This window comes from Cataglyphis hispanica, chromosome 4 (genome assembly GCF_021464435.1).
Source record: "Cataglyphis hispanica isolate Lineage 1 chromosome 4, ULB_Chis1_1.0, whole genome shotgun sequence".
NCBI classification, from domain to species: Eukaryota; Metazoa; Arthropoda; class Insecta; order Hymenoptera; family Formicidae; genus Cataglyphis; species Cataglyphis hispanica.
This window is the reverse complement of record NC_065957.1, coordinates 4832303-4850815: the sequence shown is the minus strand read 5'-3', so window position 1 is coordinate 4850815 and position 18513 is coordinate 4832303. Positions and strand designations below refer to the sequence as shown.

The window sequence follows — 18513 nt, the reverse complement described above, 5'->3', positions numbered from 1 at the left end:
ATACATCCTTCGCTTAGGTCTTGGTTCATCTTAATAAGTTATTTAGCTACTTTTTTTTATGTGAAACCATTTAGCTGTGGTGACTTTGCCAGGTGGCTTTCCTCTTTTTTTTCACATTTTATAATTCAGGGTTGAAGATATTAGCTAGCGGTTTTTAATACGTCGCAAAAGAGTATGTCGCAACGAAAGGTGTATTATGGACAATAGGAAGTAGAGAGAACAAGCGTTAACAAATTGATGCGTTGTTGTAAATTGCAATAGACTGACAACCGCACAAACCGAAACTTACGTTTGAGATTCTGCTTTTTATTACTTGCTGGAATTTCCGTTGTAGAAATATTGTTATTTATATCAAAGATCGCCTTGAGCTATTTACAGAAATTTTGCATACACACGCATTTTATAGAACTAATCATCTTTTTTTGTGAAAAAAATTACTTGTTTCTCGCAAACGGATATCGCGCATTAACACTGAACACATAAATGGATAATCATAGTTTTATACATTAAATAAGATGTGCAATGAGAAATCGCGAAAAATAAATTTTTATCGAATCTAATGTTATCTATCATTGTCTACATGGTGGTAATTTTGGGGAATTTTCTCGGTAGTAGAAATCATACATGCTCGATATTATTGCGTCAAGCATCTTGCTCTCTATTTACATAGCTGTAAAACTTTTTCATTACAGCTTATTACTTAATTATTTACCAACAAATGTCTGGAACACGAAATGCATATGGACTCGAATTACAGAATGCGCATGCACTTGCGATATGCTTCGTTTAGCAACGAGGATATTTCTGCTCTATTCTATGTTTCTATTTATTTTAGAATGATTTGCTGGATAAACCCATTGGATAACGCAAGGCGCATTTCGATATATTTTAATGTCTTTATTTAAACAGATTTTTAAACATAAAGTGATACGTTGTGTTCATTTTTGTCTCGTAAGTTAGTCCTATTTTGTTTTATAGAAAATATTAAACAGCAGAGAAATAATCACTTACAAAGTAAAATCTTCTATATAGTAAATTTTTCACATGTTATTATCGTAATAAAGTAAAAATCTGGTCTTGATTTGTATACGAAAAATAACTACGACTTATTTTATATTTTTCTATATTTAAATCTGCAATATTATAATTATTTTTTTCATTTTAATAAAAATACATATATATAAAATTAAAAAATATATAAAATAAAGGCTTTTACAAAAACAAAAACAACAAAAGAAAAACGGGCTAATTAAGAATCAATTATATTAAATATTTTATTTATTATAATTATTTATTATGTACTTTTCGATCTTGGTATCGGACCATCTTCAGGAGAGAGACTCATCTTATTTTCTCATCGATACTATGGGCCGTAATTCGAGATGTGCACATACATTAGTCAATACGTATGTAATCACTGTATGTCTATTTATTTTGTTACTTTAATGTTTTTTGATCTACATGTTTTTGTTTATTTTTGTTTATTTGTACAACACTCGCTGAAGATGGTACCAAAACGCTCGACTCTTAATTATCCCGTTTTCCTTTTGTTGCTTTTATAAAAATATGTATATATATACGGAGAATATATGTAATTACAGAGGCAATATGTAGAAAGTATATTACTAAGTAAAAAGAAAGCCTTGTTCTTGTGATTATAATATACTTTATATACTAATTTTGTCGTTTTCTTTAAAATTAACACCTCATTATCTCGACGTGGGATCTGTACATCAAGCGTTATATTTGACTCAGAATTACATCCTAAAGATTCAAGTGCGTAATAATTATAATCAGATAACATATTTTGTGTAATGACGCAAACAATGTTACTTAAAATACTATCACATTTCGCATAAATTTCGAGGTAAAACTTGCTGTTTCCGCGAAATAAAAAAAATGTTTTCAAAAAATTTACGTTTTCTATGTTTTACAAGTTCTCATCGTCTGAAGATTACATAAAGTCTTGCAAAGCCATGTAAAATCAAAAATTTATTATAAGAAAGCTAAAAAAAAAATGAATTAAATATAATTGTGTTGTCTTGCAAAGAGAGCGGATATGAAAATCATCAAGGAATTTTTGTAAATATTATCAGATCAAAATTTGCATTATCATGCATAATGCTCATTTATTTTTATTTCCCATTACTCCATTACCATAATTAAATTATATATCATAATATTTTTAATTCTTTCTTTTCAAATATACATATTACGTGCCACCTTTACCTATTTAGCTTTCCAATTATGCGTTAAGCCGCGCTTTTATTACGTATCAATTTTCTTTTGTTCTTGAAAGACTGCGAATTTATGTCGACGAATTAAGTTTCCTCTCTCTCGACAGTTTCCGCTCGTTACTTGTCTGTATATTGGAATGACAGCCAAGACAAGTGAAGCAATTATCTTCCTTTTATGACGAAAGAAAATGATGATCTGTCCTGGCTGGCGGATATTTGACGACACGATTAGTACATGCATTGACAATGAGAGATATTCATCTAACATACATTTACACTCGTCTACTTAAAGTTATTATTATCAAATAATTTTATTTATATTTTAATTACAGCCAAAAAGAAAATATCTTGCATATGCATTGTTGCAACTTTATTTACAACGTAATATACATCAATTTATTTATAAATCTTCTTTGTTTCACTAAACGACGCAATGAGAAGATATAACGTATTTTCAAGCCGATATAAGGTAACGCAGAACTTGAAGAGAAGGTGCACAAGGTGCGACGCTTGTTCTGGTACCGGAATTATATTCCAGAGAACTGGATATGTGTGTTGTAACTAACGGAGAAAATAAATAAAGAATAAAAAGTAAAGGAGAGAAAGAGAGAGAGAGAGAGAGAGAGAGAGAGAGATCGCTTCTCTCTATTTTATTCCTTTAACGATCAATGACTTTATTGCCTTCTTATGTTAAAAGTGTTATGCGAAAGAGACATTGAAAGCAATGATTTATAATTAATTTCAAAAAAAATTTCTTAAATCATAATCGTGGTTTCACGTCATTGCTATGGGGAAAAGAAATGATGCTTGAATTGATTATTGAGTCAGTTGGTACGTATGTAACTTATATTATGTAACTAAAGAATCTACGCTTAGAGAGTATATTGATAAAATATCAAATGTTATTTAACGTTAAGAAATCGACATTAATAGTAAAAAGTGCGCAAGTACTTTTACTCCTAATTTTATTACATAGCATGTCTGCAATATATTGCTAATATTTTTAGATTAGAATTATCGAGAGACACAATTGATTCATTGATAGATGCTGTTATCATGACGTCTTAATCGCACATCTCATATTGCATCACGTAAAGAATTGTTTCAGAGCTATGAACGTATTTATGAAAACAATTCTGGGTAGGAAAAAGCTACGCCCCAATTTCTCGTTACTATTCTATGTGTTTCTGAAGGCTCCCTCTCCTTGCAAAATCGCGTTGACTCACCTTTTGCTCTTTACTTTTTTTTCTTTGTTCTATTTGATTCAATGCGCGTTACCAAATTTGCACAATAATCCCCAAGTATATGTATTAAACTTTATATTGAATAAATTAAATATTAATTAAAACAAGACATCGCCTTCTGAAGCAAAAAATTACCAGTTAATTTATTGACATCATTTTGAATAATTATGAAATTTGGGTGTGGGAATAAATTTGATATTAAAAGCATATAAAAAAATATATTAGATATAAGATATAATAATAAACAAGTGTTAATACGACCAAACTGGCAATTTATTGTTTGATTATTATATCACGACGTTTCGACCATATGGTTTTGGTCCTTATCAAGTGAAACTAAAATTACAATACAATAAATAATGATAGTCATGTTACAAAGAAAAAAATAGGATTAAGCAACTTACGTTATAATTAAAAAGTAGAAAGAGAAAAATCGAAATGTCAAACTGACATTGTGTCAACCACTATGTTTGGAATACTGAGATCAACTAAACGACCTTTATTAATTTATCGTATATGTTGTTTAAATTCTCTGTATCTTTTTGGGAATTAATAGTGTTGTCAAATTTTTTAATAAAAAACATTTCAGCTATTTCTCTCTTTCTTACATGTTTTTCGTTATGTAGAATATCAGGCGCTGACCAATCGAAGTCATGATCAAATTTTAATTTGTGTTTGCTAATTACGGATAAATTACTTTCGTGCATTTTTATATTATTACAATGTTCCTTGACTCGGGTGCTTAAGTGTCTCTTTGTCCGGCCAATATACGAAGCGCTACAATTCTTACAATTTATTTTGTAAACAACCTCCGTTCTATTGCTAATAGGCAAACTATCCTTGCCGCGTTTAATCAGTGAATTTAATTTTTTAGGTATATTGTAAACCACTGTCAGTCCCATATTTTTAAGCAACCGACCAACATCGTCACTCAAGCCTTCGACAAACGGTAGTGCGATGTAGGAGGGTTTGTCTGTATCAATTTCCCCATCACCTAGAATGTTTTAATTATAACGTAAGTTGCTTAATCCTATTTTTTTCTTTGTAACATGACTATCATTATTTATTGTATTGTAATTTTAGTTTCACTTGATAAGGACCAAAACCATATGGTCGAAACGTCGTGATATAATAATCAAACAATAAATTGCCAGTTTGGTCGTATGAACACTTGTTTATTAATTTATTTACTGGCGACATTTTTAAAATTAAACATAATAAGATATAATGTAGCAAGTAAAAAATAAATATATGAATAATAATTTGACAATGTAATTAACATATGTTTCGCTAACTTTATTTTGCAGAAATAATAGCTGACATTTGTGAGAAAAAAAATCCAGTGGCACGAAAATCTTGATTGTTCAATATGTTCTGTAGGCTATAAAAATATAGTAGCTATAAAAATATCTATAAATATTTCGTTGTAGTATTTATCAAATGTTATTACATTTTCGGAATAGAAATAAAAATTTATGAGCAACAAAAGTAAATCGACACGATTTTGCAAGGATATTAAAAGGGGATATTTCAATATCAAAAAATGTTATTACATTCTTTGATAAAATTCGCAATATACGAAACATTTATGGATATTTTTATAGCTATTATAATCTCACCTTAAAATAGCTAAAGTTAGACATTTAAGAAGCAAATGATGATTTCTATGACTGAAGAAATTTTTAGCTAGTGTCTGAATTGTATTTTTATAATTTTTACAAAGTGTTAATTACAACTGAAGAAAAGAAACTTGCTAATTGTGCAGTATTGTATTCCACTAATTTTGTAACACCAGTAAGCTTTTATAAATATTTTAATATAATGTATTTTTGATTGTTGAAGCAAATTCCCTATAATAAAAGCATGATTTTGTTCGCGAAACGGAGATTGTAATAGAAGCAGAATTTCAAAATTAATACAATCAAGCAAGGTTTAACTAAAAGCGTTGCAACAAAATTGCAAATGTACATAAATTTCTGAATCTTTCACGATAATATGATGTTGTAAAATTTTCTAAATAAAATAAAATAATAAAAACTAAAATAATAAAATAATAAAATAAAAAAATAATAAAAACTTTTATCTATGCGTTTATATTGTATGTATATTACGTAGGAACCTAGAATTATAAAAAAAATATTCTTTATCTTTTATTAATACTTTACATGCGCTTATCTTAATAATAAAGAATTACCTGCACTTCGGCCTATTGAATATAATTTTTTGAGCATCTTTCCCGCAGCCTTTTAGTGCTATTATTCTTGCTTTTCACGCCGCAAACTAGAAATAGTACGTCTGACTGTTGAATTATTCAGACACAGTGACTATAGTCACCCGAAGTCGAAAAGAATAGATCACAGCGCGAATGTTGTTAACCTTGCTGTTGCGAGATTTGCAATTCTGTTTGATCGCAGACCCGATTGCAATCGGCCGTGCGTTACTCGATTGCATCTAAAACATGAGTTTCACATTAATATTTGATTCTTGGTGTGACGCAGGGCGCTGGGTTCACCACACTTTTTCTCGCGCGGGGTAAAAGTGAAAACGACTATTAATTGGCGTAACAGTGCAAAGGTTTATCTCTCTTTACGTTCCGATTTTTACTGTTCGATTGATTCTTTGAATCAATTGATTATTACGTTGCATTTGCGAAAGAGCGAAAAGACCGATCGTCGAGCTTTCTTCGCGGTTCTTTTTCTGTTTTTCTACGCGGGAATGGTTATTGCTGAAATAAATAGTAAATAAATTTGCAATTACATAGATGTTTACAATGACATAAAATTAAAATTAATTAACAATGATAGTTTTACGTATACATATATTGCGCTCATGTTTAAAGTAATAGAAATTAATTAAACAAAAAAGATTGTTTATTTCATTTAGAGCATGTTACGTCATAGAAATGTGACAGATATACGCAGTGTTATTCAAATATATAATTTCATATTCATTCAGTCATAATTTACATGTGCAAATGTCACACACACATACACACATACACATATGCTATACAAATTCACGATAAATCAAGAAATTGATTTGTTGAAACAAGCAAGATACAAAATGACATCCTCCTTGTAAAGATTACTTAAGAAGATTTTGTAAAGGTACTAACAAATTTTAATTTGCGCATAAATTTCAATCTATTCAATCTATAATTCAATTTATTATTTTAATCTATCATTATTTCAATTTATTAATTCATTCTATCTATTCAATCTATATTCAATATTTTGATTAAAGTCGCAAACTTTAGTAGAACATAAATTCATCAATCAGCGTTTATATCAACTTTATTAGAATATCTAACATTTTAACATTTAAGATTAATTGTATTTAATTATAACATAAATTATAAATTGTATTGCAAAAGAAGATACAATTTATTTAGTATACGATCACGATAAACAGATCAGTCAACAACTTTTAGCGCCACTTATTTTGCAGATAATATTATTGCTTCATCGTTCAATCAAAGCGGCACGGGCGAGGCAGATGTTTCCGGATTTCTTAAAGAATAAATGAACTTGAAATTTTTTTACAATCATGGCGATTTTACCGACAGTTACGTTAATAAGACAACTGTGGAGAACAGAAAGATCTTGATTAACGCTCAGGCTTTGGTGAATGTTCGCCAGACGGAGACACCTTTATGTGCATCAATAATATTTTAAACTTTAATTGCTACCTGACAAATTTTAATAACAGATATTTACGCGGTATATTTTTCATATTTGCCATCCAGTTGATATATTTGTAAAATTTTTGGCGCTGAAAGAAGAGCCAATTTATTCAGATTTGATCGAGATGTTGCACAAAGATATAAATGTTTGATTAAATTGTATCTCTATTGATGAAGTTGAAAGACTTTCCCTTTTTTTTTTTTTTACCCGATTATATCTGACGCATGGACGACAATGCAATTTTCTTAAGCCAATTGATTTATATCGGCTAGGAATTAAAGATGTCTGACTACAATTAATGTACAACTTATTTTATTAAAATAAACTGGTTCGCACAAGACGGGGAGCAATCGATTGAAATGAAAGGTAGATGTTAATCGGTGATAATTTGCGTAAATTGTGAGGAAACCAGTATTTACCTCATCGCTGACTAATCCAACTTCCTTTATAATTATTGGCAATATATGTATTTCAATATTTATCTATAAGTCTTTTTTTAAATTTACTATAATGATTCAGCATTATAATAATCGACTTTCGAAGCAAGATATAACACACGAAACAAATAGAATTTCTTTGTTTTGTCACACTACTAGTTTTCTTTAAAATATCAATGCTCATGTTAGTTTGCAAATCTATATTCGTATCTTTATATTTATTTATTTATTTTTTTTTTTTTTTTAATTAAATGATCGTAATTTAATATGTGTTTGCCTGTAAATATAAATCAACCATTTATATTTTATTTATATATTTTATATTTCTAACAGAATTATATGCGTAGCTATATTTTTAAGCGCTTTTCTTTTCCTTTTCTCTGTAAGAATTGCGAAAATTAGTTTTACCAGATATAGACGGAAGGACTTTGCACCTTGCAAACACGATAATGCGAATCGCGCAAATGGTTCGACAGTACGATGCACACTGACAGTACATTTGTAAAATGGAAAGTCCGTTGGTTTCATATGTTTCATTCTTTTTCCCCATCACGTTGATGTTGAATGTTGAATTTCGTCGCGCTCAATTGCACATCATCAAGTCATCGTGTTCTGTTATCTTGATGATCGTTTCATTTAAATATTGACATTAGAAAAAATATTTTGCGAAATAGACTCATTGTTGAAAAAAAAAAATTTGTTGAGGGGAAAAAATACAAAAATTTTATTGCGCAGCAACTATTATTCTCTATAAAAGTGTATGCAAATTAATATATACGCCTCTTTTAAAAACACGGTATATATTTTAAATTTTGCAATTATATTTCTCCTAAATAGTGACACTGTATCTTTTTATGATGTTTTACAAATGTTGTACGCATCGCCATTTACTTATAGTGACTGTAATATTTGCAAATTTTATGCAAACCTTTTTTTTCAGCCTTCTTTCGAAGGCTGAAAAAGTGAAAGGTTACCAGATGTAACCGATCATTTCTGCCATTGACAAGAAATATATAAAACTGACATTTTACCGGCATCCGCTTATTTTTGTTGCGTATTATATTATGAGATTTTGCAAATAATATATCCCAATAATTTAAATATATTACGACATTTGATATGTTGCCTTTAACTTTCTCTATTTTTTTCTTTTGCTTCTTATTTAAAAATTACATATATCTCACTAAAATAATATAAATATATTACACTTGAATTTATATATTTTTGCTTTTAATACTTTTAAGACATTTCGATATTATTTATTTTTATTTTTTATTTATTTATTTATTTTTATTGATTATTTAATTAGAAATCAATTAATTTAGACAACTTGCTTCGGAATTGTGTGTAAATTGAAAAAAAAATTTATTTTAATAGATTTATTAATATAATTATTATAATGCTTAAGCTATTTTAAATATAATTAGTTGCATGACTTAAATTATTTGAAGAAAATAGTGTAATAAAATTTTCTAATTTACATTTTTGTTGGTTCTTTTTTTCTACTTTCCGTACACTTAACTATTGTAAACCAACACCTTTCGGCGACTCAACCGTGAGAACTATCATTAGTATGAGTGGGTGCGAACGCGTCCTTGCTTTGTGCCTTGCGTGAAACGAGATATTATCGCTCATTAGCGGCACTTGTTCTCTCATTGTTATCTCTTAGAATTTCAAGACCATGATCACGGTCATGATGTAGATAAATTTACTCTACTCTTTGTTACAGTTTTACTTTTTCACTTTTACCTCATGACGGATCATCTTCAAAATGCGGAAATGCGGATTTTTCGCCAAAGTAAAAACACACACGTATCACAGATTTAAAAAGAATCATTATCAGATCTGTCAGATATCATGTTTCGAAAACCGTATAATAAAATTCCTAACGATGCAATTTAATAAATAATCGATCGTACCAGGACGTTATGTTTAGTTTGACAATTGGTTTAATGAAGCTGAGTATTGCGAAACACGACGTTTGATATCAATGAGGTTGTTCCACCCGGAAGAAAGCGCGTAAACGACAAACTCATTTCGATGAGTTCCGCGCATCAACGATGATTTAAGCATAATCGCTTAATCGCGCTTAATCAAAGCCTCGCTTGTCGTCGCTGGCTCTTAACGTAATACCCGCCTCCAGTAAAGAAATTCACCCATTTATGATACGTTTGAAAATTGGATACTCGCGCTGTCTTTACGAAAGTCGCTCTCGCCTGTCATCACGTGCGTTTCGTCGCATTACATGTCCGTTCGCGTATGCGCATAATTACCTAAATGCCGGAGAGAGGAAGACCTCGTCGAAGGAAACGCAACGACGGAAGTGAACGCGGCCGCCCCCGATCCGGCGCACTATGATTAACGAAGTCGATATCCCGACGGTGCATGGAAAAAAGTGCACGCTTCCGCGATCAGGGAAAAAACAGACCTCTGATTAGGCCCAGCCTATAAAGCAACCATTTTCCTATTCAACTGTCCAGTTCTTCAAGTACAATCCTCGTGTCCTTCCGCGCGAGAACAGCATCTAGGTGCCTTTGATTTAAAAAAAAAATTAATCGATCTTTTTAATTAAACTATCAATCTGACGTGTAAATTATTGTTGGTCACGGTTAGTGAGCAAAGTGCCAAGTCACAAGTGCGTTATTATTTAACAAGCTATGACTTAATTTAACTATATTATATTGAGATTATTAAACACATTCAGAGAAATTTGTCGAGGAAATAAGCGGAAATAAAAAAAAAAAGTATAATGCCATTTTCTTCTGAAAATCATGGTATTACAATCGTCTGCTAAATTATACCTGAAATCTGAAAATACTTGATATAATATCGTTTGAAGGAGAAAATCAATTTTCAAGATGCTGTTCGTATTGTCGAGGATACTATCCCGTTCAAATTGCATTCTAATTTTGATAATGTCTGATCTCGCGGTTTCGGCGCCATTCAAGTCTCGAAAGCGTTCGACAAGCGGAAGCGAACAAGGCTTCTCGGCCTCACCGAGGATTCTGGAGATCCAGCTGCCACTCAAGATTGCTTCGAAGCAAGATTTAGTAGCTTGGTCTAAGTATGTGATGGGTCTGGTAGCATCCAAGGTGAATTTCACGTCGTCTGGTTTAAAGACACACACCCTGTCAGCTGAGAAACGAGTGTCCCTTGCGGATAACTCGGTCACCAAATCAAAGGAGATGATAAAGAAGGCGCCTTTCAGTGAGAAACGACAAGGCTTCAATTATCCGGCCCGAAGACTCAAGGGACCCCATATGCAAAGAGGGGATGAAAAAGTGATGGCTTATCCATTGCCTTTAGGAGAAACAAAAATCGCCAATCCGCAAGATCCTTTCAGTCTCCCTTCTTCAAATATAAATGGACCGACTAACTTTGCGAATTCCAATGTAAACTTTAACGCAAACTTTGAAAATCCCTTTCAGCAAAGTGAGATTGATACCTTCGGCAATTTCGATACGTTGGCGCAATCGCCGTATTTTCCAAAGGCCTTCGACAATGAGCTCGGACAGACGCTACCAATCGCTATAAACGATGAATTGACAAGGAATCTGTCACGTTTAGGTGAACCTCTTTTGAGCTTCCCATTTCAAGCGGTGATAACCATCAATAGCCAGCTTCCAGCAGCAACGACGATCTTGAATACGCAACCGAAAGATTATTTCGCGTTTCGTCCTCTTTCGCAGTTTGAAAGAGATTTTGAAAAAAATTACACACTTACAAACGAATCTGGACAAATCAATGTTGTTTTCAATGACTCGGGTACAAATACGAACCGAAAGAAAACGAATGAATTTGCAAGAAAAGAAGAAAAAGAAGAAGAGGCGGAGGAGCAAGAGGAACAGAAAAAGAAAAGCGAAAAAAAGGCGAAAAGCACGAAGAAGCAGAAGTCGAGAAAGCAACAGTCGTCTGTACTCGGCGATTTGTTGAGAATGTTGGGTATTCTGAGAAAACCATCGAAAAATACTACCGAGATTAATGTCGCGACACCTGTACTCTCTATCCTGAAAGGTACAAACCCGCAGAAGATACAGGTGACCTTCGACGAGGTAAGTAGATTGCGAACAGCAAGTAATTCCGAACGCATGTGATTTCAAATAATTAACTTTTCAAACCGATAAACGTCACGATGTAAAAAATACTTTGCGAAATAAATATATATCGTAATAAAAAAGAAAAGAAAAGAAAAAGAAAATAATATGTTAATATATCTTAAAAACTTGACTTAATGATTATGAAAAGATTGCAGTTATCGCGTAATAATAATATTTGCGAAACTCCTGAGATATAAAAAGCCAAGTGAGAGATCAGTAGTCGATGACGCTCGATAATACGACAAGCGGATATTAAACGTGAAAGTCTCTCTTGCAATTTGCATTTACGTTTAGGGATTAAATGATGCTGCAATATATATCGCATATCCTTGAGTGAATCGCTAATTAAAGCTATTGTATTGTATTTTACTTTAACACGTGGCTGAGTTAGTCGTTACTGGGTCATCATACAAAGACATTCTTTTGGTTGGTGAGAGATTAATAACAGCGATAATAAGAAAAAAGTGAAATTCGCGTAGTTTGCAATCGGTTAACCACGATATTTGCAATCTGATGGATATTCCAGCGCATAAATATGTATGAAAGAGCATCGGGTCAGTAATCTATTGCGCAACTGAGGACCAGGTGCGGCAAAATCCTCTTTTAATCTATCTATAATATAAATAGAAATTGCGACCAAATTTATGAATCCGCATTGATTGCGTATCAATAAAAATGTAATAATATAAAACGATGAAATAATGAAAAATTATGAGTGATTTTTTTCACACTTTTAATCCACGGTAACGACTTAACTCGTTTATTTGCATACTTACAAGATTAATTCATGTGACAATATTTATTTATTTGTTATGAGAAGGTGAATTAAAATGCAATTATGTATGCTTATTTCAGGCGCTGCCTAATCAAGAAAGACGCAATGAAACGAGTAATCAAGCGCAGGAGCTGAACGTATATAATCTCGATTATTGTTTTATCATAATATACGCAATATACGCTATTTGTAATGCATTATTTCGCAGGACGATGACGACGAGGAAGAAGAAGAAGAAGAAGAGGAAGAGGAGGGTGGATCTATACAAGCTCTGATCGATTTACTACCGTTAGCTGCGCCGATTCTCGAAGACCTTAGTGATGTAAGATGATATATCGCATACACAAACTTGTAACATCGTTGAAATAATTTTCAATATTGCAACTTGTGTGTAATGTTGTGAACACAATATTGCATCGCAACACAATTTCAGAGGTAATATAGGAGAATAATAATAATAATTTATATCATATTTTAGCCGAATTCCGATACCGACATAGCGGAAGTGCTTCAAGCCGCGATTCCTCTTCTCGAGGGGCTCTCTGATGTAAGATTAAAATGTTTTATGTATACTATTCTGAAAATTATGTGTAAATATTTAATTGTATAAGACGTATTATATAAGAATATTTGTCGCCTTTTCTAGCCGGAAGAGGATGGAATTGATATTCCTGGAGTTTTGCTTCCACTTTCCCAAAAACTTAGCGAGGTAAGATTGAATCAAGTGATAATTTTTGACAGAGATGGATGCTAAATCTCCTTATTTCAGGGCCCAGAAGGACAAGGTAGCGACTCTGGTGCCATTTTAGGACCTCTCATTCAACTGATAGCACCGCTAATCGGACCTCTTCTGGGGCCTCTGATCGGTCCGTTGAGTCGTAGTAGTAGTGGTGTAAGTATTTTATTTCTGTGGAGCACAAAATTGCGTGGTTTTTATGCAACACCAGATATAAACGGATAAGTCAATTTTATTTTTAGCCCACTGGTAAACAGGGATCGGCATCTATAATTTCAGCAGCGGCTGGCCCTTTGAGCCAGGTAATTAATAAATAAACATAATAATTGTGTATGTATGTATCTCATATAAGTTTCGTAATATTTTTTACAATTGCAATTTTTTATTATAATTTATATCTGTTTGCTTTCGTCGATTGTAGCCACAGGGACCGTATGGACAATCAGTATTATCGAACCTTGTCGCCAGTATCACCGCTAAATTGAGTAAAGTACGCATCATAAAATTATCATGCTCTTATGGTTATTTATAATAATATATTTCCCTCTTTCATATTTTAAGTATATTTTAAATTTTCTCTTTAAATTATTTAAATCAATGTTCTGTGTCTACACTTTAGGAACTCGCCGCTTCAGCAGGTGATTCAGACGTGAAATCTCTAGTAAGTTCGCTGGTATCAGGCGTACTTGCTGGTGCTAGCGCTGGTTCTAGCGGTCATAAAAATTACCGTCATAACACTTATGGTCAAAAAGACACATATTACGCACCTACAACCTATGGCAGTTATGGTACCTACGACAGTTATAAACCAGTAAGTACACAATTATTTTTTACAGCTTTGAATTTATATGAATCGATATTTACAAGCTTAATTCGTGCTTATACATATAATAAATATAAAAAAATTAATAAAATTAATAAAAAAAAAAAATAATTTATATAAAATAAAAAATAAAACATTTAATTTATTTAATAAAAAAAATTAAAAAAGAGATAAAGAAAATAATTTGCTATTATACTTATCGCACTTACATAGAGACAGCCATTATTTTTGCCTGCAATAATTTCACGATCAATTTAGCAGGAGGCTACAAACGACATTTCCGCGATCTTAAAGGAAGTCCTTGGCGCCTTCTTGAAACTGTCAGCCACATCGTCAACCTCTAGCGCAAATCTGTCCGGCACATCGTCAAGTGGCAGCGCTGGTCTGTCCGCCAGTTCATCGGAAGGTTCATCTCAGCCACCTAAGACTCCCGCGTATGGTCCACCGACAAATCCGCCCTACGAAGCGCCGCCGTCCATGAGGCCTGCTTACTCTCCACCTGCGAGCTCTCCCTACGAAACATTCACGCGAAGGCGAGCACATCAAATAAAGAAATTTTAAATTATAGTTGCAATATATACTATTTTATTGAACGAGAAGAGATGATAAATGATTTATCTGTTGTCTATTTTAACATAACTTGTAAAAGTGCATAGAATTGTTTTTCAGTCTTTCGGTTATTCAGATCCCTTTGAAAAGGCTTCGTTCCGCACAGATGCCACGGAAAGTCGGCGCATGATTTCGCCAATAAATCCTGGTAATATTATTTTGCAACAATGAACTCAGTTGAAACTAGAAACACACGGTATATGCGAGCTAATGTACGATAATCGCAGGATAACTGCACAAGGACAGAAATCACGTCAAACCTTCCCCTTACTTAAACTATTATTTCCGGATAATTAGCGTAAAATGTAATGTAAATGACCTAATTGCCAGTCACGTTTCAACACTTGCGTTTTTTTAACACTAAAACGAATTTTATTTGATACATAAATATATATCATGATTAATAATACTATAATATATGTAAATGATAAATTTCGTTATATCTTTTTCTGTCATATAATCAGTAATCCGAATTATTTTCTATTTATTATTATTATTTTTAAGAATTATTATCAAAAAATCTTAAATGTAATTTAATTTTAATTAAAATATATTTTTTAATTAGAGAAAACACTGAGATGTATTTTTGATATATAGAATGAAAAGAAAATTCTTTTAGAAAGAATTTTTACATTTATTACATTCGGAGCATGCACGAGATACATAAAAATGCATTTAAGAAACTTATTGCTTGAGTGCAACAGTTGTTTACATTACTCGGCATCTTTTACCGTGTTCGATATATATGCGTGAGAGTTTACACCCGGAAGTGACGTAGAAGGAGCATTTCGCTTTCATGAAGGCAGTCAATTCTTTTGAGCATCTAGTTCTTATAGCTTCTTGTTAGCTTAAGCTTGACAAAGTGGCTGAGAGACACACATGACCGATAAAGAACAAACAGATTTGGCTAAGATGTCGTGTAATCGAAGAAATTATACAGGCAGTATCTTTACAGTACAAGCTGATAGACATTACGAATATCCCGGATATATATATATATATATATATATATATATATATATATATATATATATATAATGCGTTCCGGTCGTGAGTTACGCATTAGTTATGTAAACTGTTTCTAAATAATGTATCGTTAACAATCTATCTTATTAAAAAACGACGTTCTCGTACGTCGCCTTTCTTCTCTGACGATACGGTCGATTAATCGTAATGGGATTAAGAATAATTCAGCGGTCTCGATTCTGCGTATCCTTTTGAAGAAACTATCGATGTTGGGAATTTTTGCACGTTCTGCAAAGAGGATCTGTCGAAACGAATAATTTCCATAGCTCGAAACACTTTTAACGAGACTTTTTATGACATTAGGGCACAGTTTATTTAGAATTATTCTCTCTCTTCTTCTCTCTACCTCTTTTTCTGTTCTCTTGACACTTATGTCATACAACCAACGGGTGGGACGTTTCTCGGCGTCGTTATGGATTGACAGGTTTACGCAATTTCGCATAAATCGGCATCATTTGCTCTTATTTATCTCTTCGCGTTTCTCTCTGCCCTCCGTAGATATCCTGCTTTGCATTTCTTTATAATTTAACGGATAGCATGGGGAAATTCCGCTTGACGTAGCGTTTGTGCGTACGTATTTTAATGGCTCGTGAAATTAACTATTAACAGCGCAACGCAGGCAAACAACTGGGATGTAGATTTGTGTATAACGTTACGTAAATGTCGATTTAATTGCCTGCAGCAACAACTCGACATCTTGACTTTTTCGAATGGCCAGTGAAAGTCGACGCGATATTTAAATCTCGGGAAGAATTCGGTCTTTGTTCCACAAACTGATCTCCCGAGCAGGATCTTTAAAGCCGATGGGTTTGTCCGAATGCAAGTTTCGTAATATTATATTCGCGTCGATTCACGCTGGCGTCATGCGATAATTGCAGAATCTATTAATCGATGCGTCTCCATCTGGCATAGCATCTCCAACGATTTCACTTCGATTGCATGTAAATGATAAATCACAAAGGCCCGAAGATGTTATATCGACGGAAGTGAAAATTCCTGATCGACCGCACTTCTCATTTCCTGAATGTTACGCGCGCCGTTGACATCATTTTCGGAAGACCGTTAACGCGTATAAGAATAAAATAAAAGATAATAAATATTTAATATATTGTTTCATCATTCGCATTTTTCTCTCTAGTTTCTCTTTTTCCAGTACATAACTTTGATTTCTGTGAAATATTTAAGAAATATTTTCTAAATTGAGAAACAAAATTAAATCTAAATTAAAAAACAGCGATAAGTAAAAAAGCAATAAGGATATTAATTAGTATTCTTCTCATTTATTTTTATACGTTAATGGCTTTTCGAAAATAAAGTCTCACATTTTAAATGATGACTCGAAGTTTCCCAAGGATGTCGGCATAATTAAACGATTGGCATCAATTAACGAATGAGAAAAAAATCGCGATTCCGGCGAGATATCTTCATTAAATTCTCCGTTTTATTAAAATTTCAAAGGATGAAGCGTCGCATTGATTCTTTCGATCGCTGTTTCACAAGTGAAAGCACATTTCACTATCTGACCTATGGATCTTTCTAGAATTATACGGAAGATCATTCTCTTCCGCTAATGCTTGAGCGCCACTTGCGTACAGATATCACTTCTCATGTTGCTCGTGCGTATATCACGGTAATACGCACCGTACGATCGGTAGACCGTAAAAATCACAAGATTGATTTAACGGTGAAGCGATATTTTTTTAAAGAAAGTATATTGCAACGATCAATTTCGATCAAATAAACTATAATAAGTTTTAAGAAAAGAAAGATAACAAAATGAAAACTAAAATGAAATTTATGCAAAAAGATAGAAATGCAAATAAAAAGGGACAAACTTTTTAATACCTTTTATTCTTTTAAGTTTGAAAAAAAAAAATTGTGCTAACAATTAGCGCGTAAAAAGAGTACTGACAATTGGCTGTAGATCATAGATTAACTTCGAAGGCCACAGTCACTTTCTACCTCTGAAGAAAGTGAAACTTTTCGTAGACTCGAGGTCGTTAGTTGACCCTCGTGCCAGTGCTTCATGACTGGCAGACACTCCTAGTAATAGTACAGACACGCTCTATCATTCGCATTATGCAATAATTCTGACCGTCGATTTTATTTCATCGATTATTTCATTGAAATGTATAATGAAACGAGATATTATAAAGATCACTGGTGTTTACTCTTTTTTGAATATATAAAATTTTAATTATTATATTACATTTTAACTGTATGTTTATTTTAATTTTTTTATTGCGTAGAATTTTATGAAAATCATACGTGTTTCCCCAGCGGCGATTTCCTTTCACATGTGCAAATGATTTGCAATAAATATCAGTCAATTAGCTCACATCTCTTTCAATTTAATATCAAGTTTACGTCATACGGTGGAGTCGTTTTACTCGCATATAAAATTAAAACAAGAACTACTTTCTTATCGTCATAGGTCATTGACACAGCGATATTAAGAGTGAAACTTGAGAGACTTAATTTTTATATATTGGTTACTTATTGGCTATAAAAATCTAGTATATTACTTTTGTGCTGGTAGATACTATATTGAATAATTCACAGTAATTGTATATAGAACACGCATTGATATACGACCCTGGAGGAGAAATATACGTGCGCGCGAATTAAGTAGAATGTCCTGTTATTCTGTTTCTTACATCGACGATGTATTAGCATCAGATCTATGCTGTCAACTTTTAATCGCGCAGATGGACAGCGCGTCAATATGCGAAATCTTGATCAATTGCGAAAATCTTCATAATATGTGAGATGCGTATGATGGTGTTTCTCTAGCAAATAAACCACAGATCGTGACCTCCATTCCGATGCCACTCAAAGACCCGTGA

The 18513-nt window shown here is 32.5% G+C and overlaps 2 protein-coding genes across 2 annotated transcripts in view; one reads left to right on the top strand and one right to left on the bottom strand.

Annotated features, from left to right (window-relative positions):
• The window catches only part of LOC126849360 (uncharacterized), a 29210-nt gene extending 22191 nt beyond the window's left edge, over positions 1 to 7019 (bottom strand). The window contains exon 1 of the mRNA XM_050591116.1: positions 7009 to 7019. The gene's annotated coding sequence lies outside the window, so the exon portion shown is untranslated. The remainder of the gene's footprint in view (positions 1 to 7008) is intronic.
• Positions 7020 to 10112: 3093 nt separating this feature from the next.
• Positions 10113 to 15179, top strand: LOC126849370 (uncharacterized). The gene is given in 10 exon segments (XM_050591150.1): positions 10113 to 11653; positions 12554 to 12667; positions 12670 to 12795; positions 12952 to 13020; positions 13120 to 13182; positions 13243 to 13365; positions 13452 to 13511; positions 13631 to 13699; positions 13829 to 14020; positions 14291 to 15179. Coding segments are annotated over 10 exon segments (2256 nt in total). The 5' UTR covers positions 10113 to 10516; the 3' UTR covers positions 14594 to 15179.
• The last annotated feature ends 3334 nt before the right edge of the window (positions 15180 to 18513 follow it).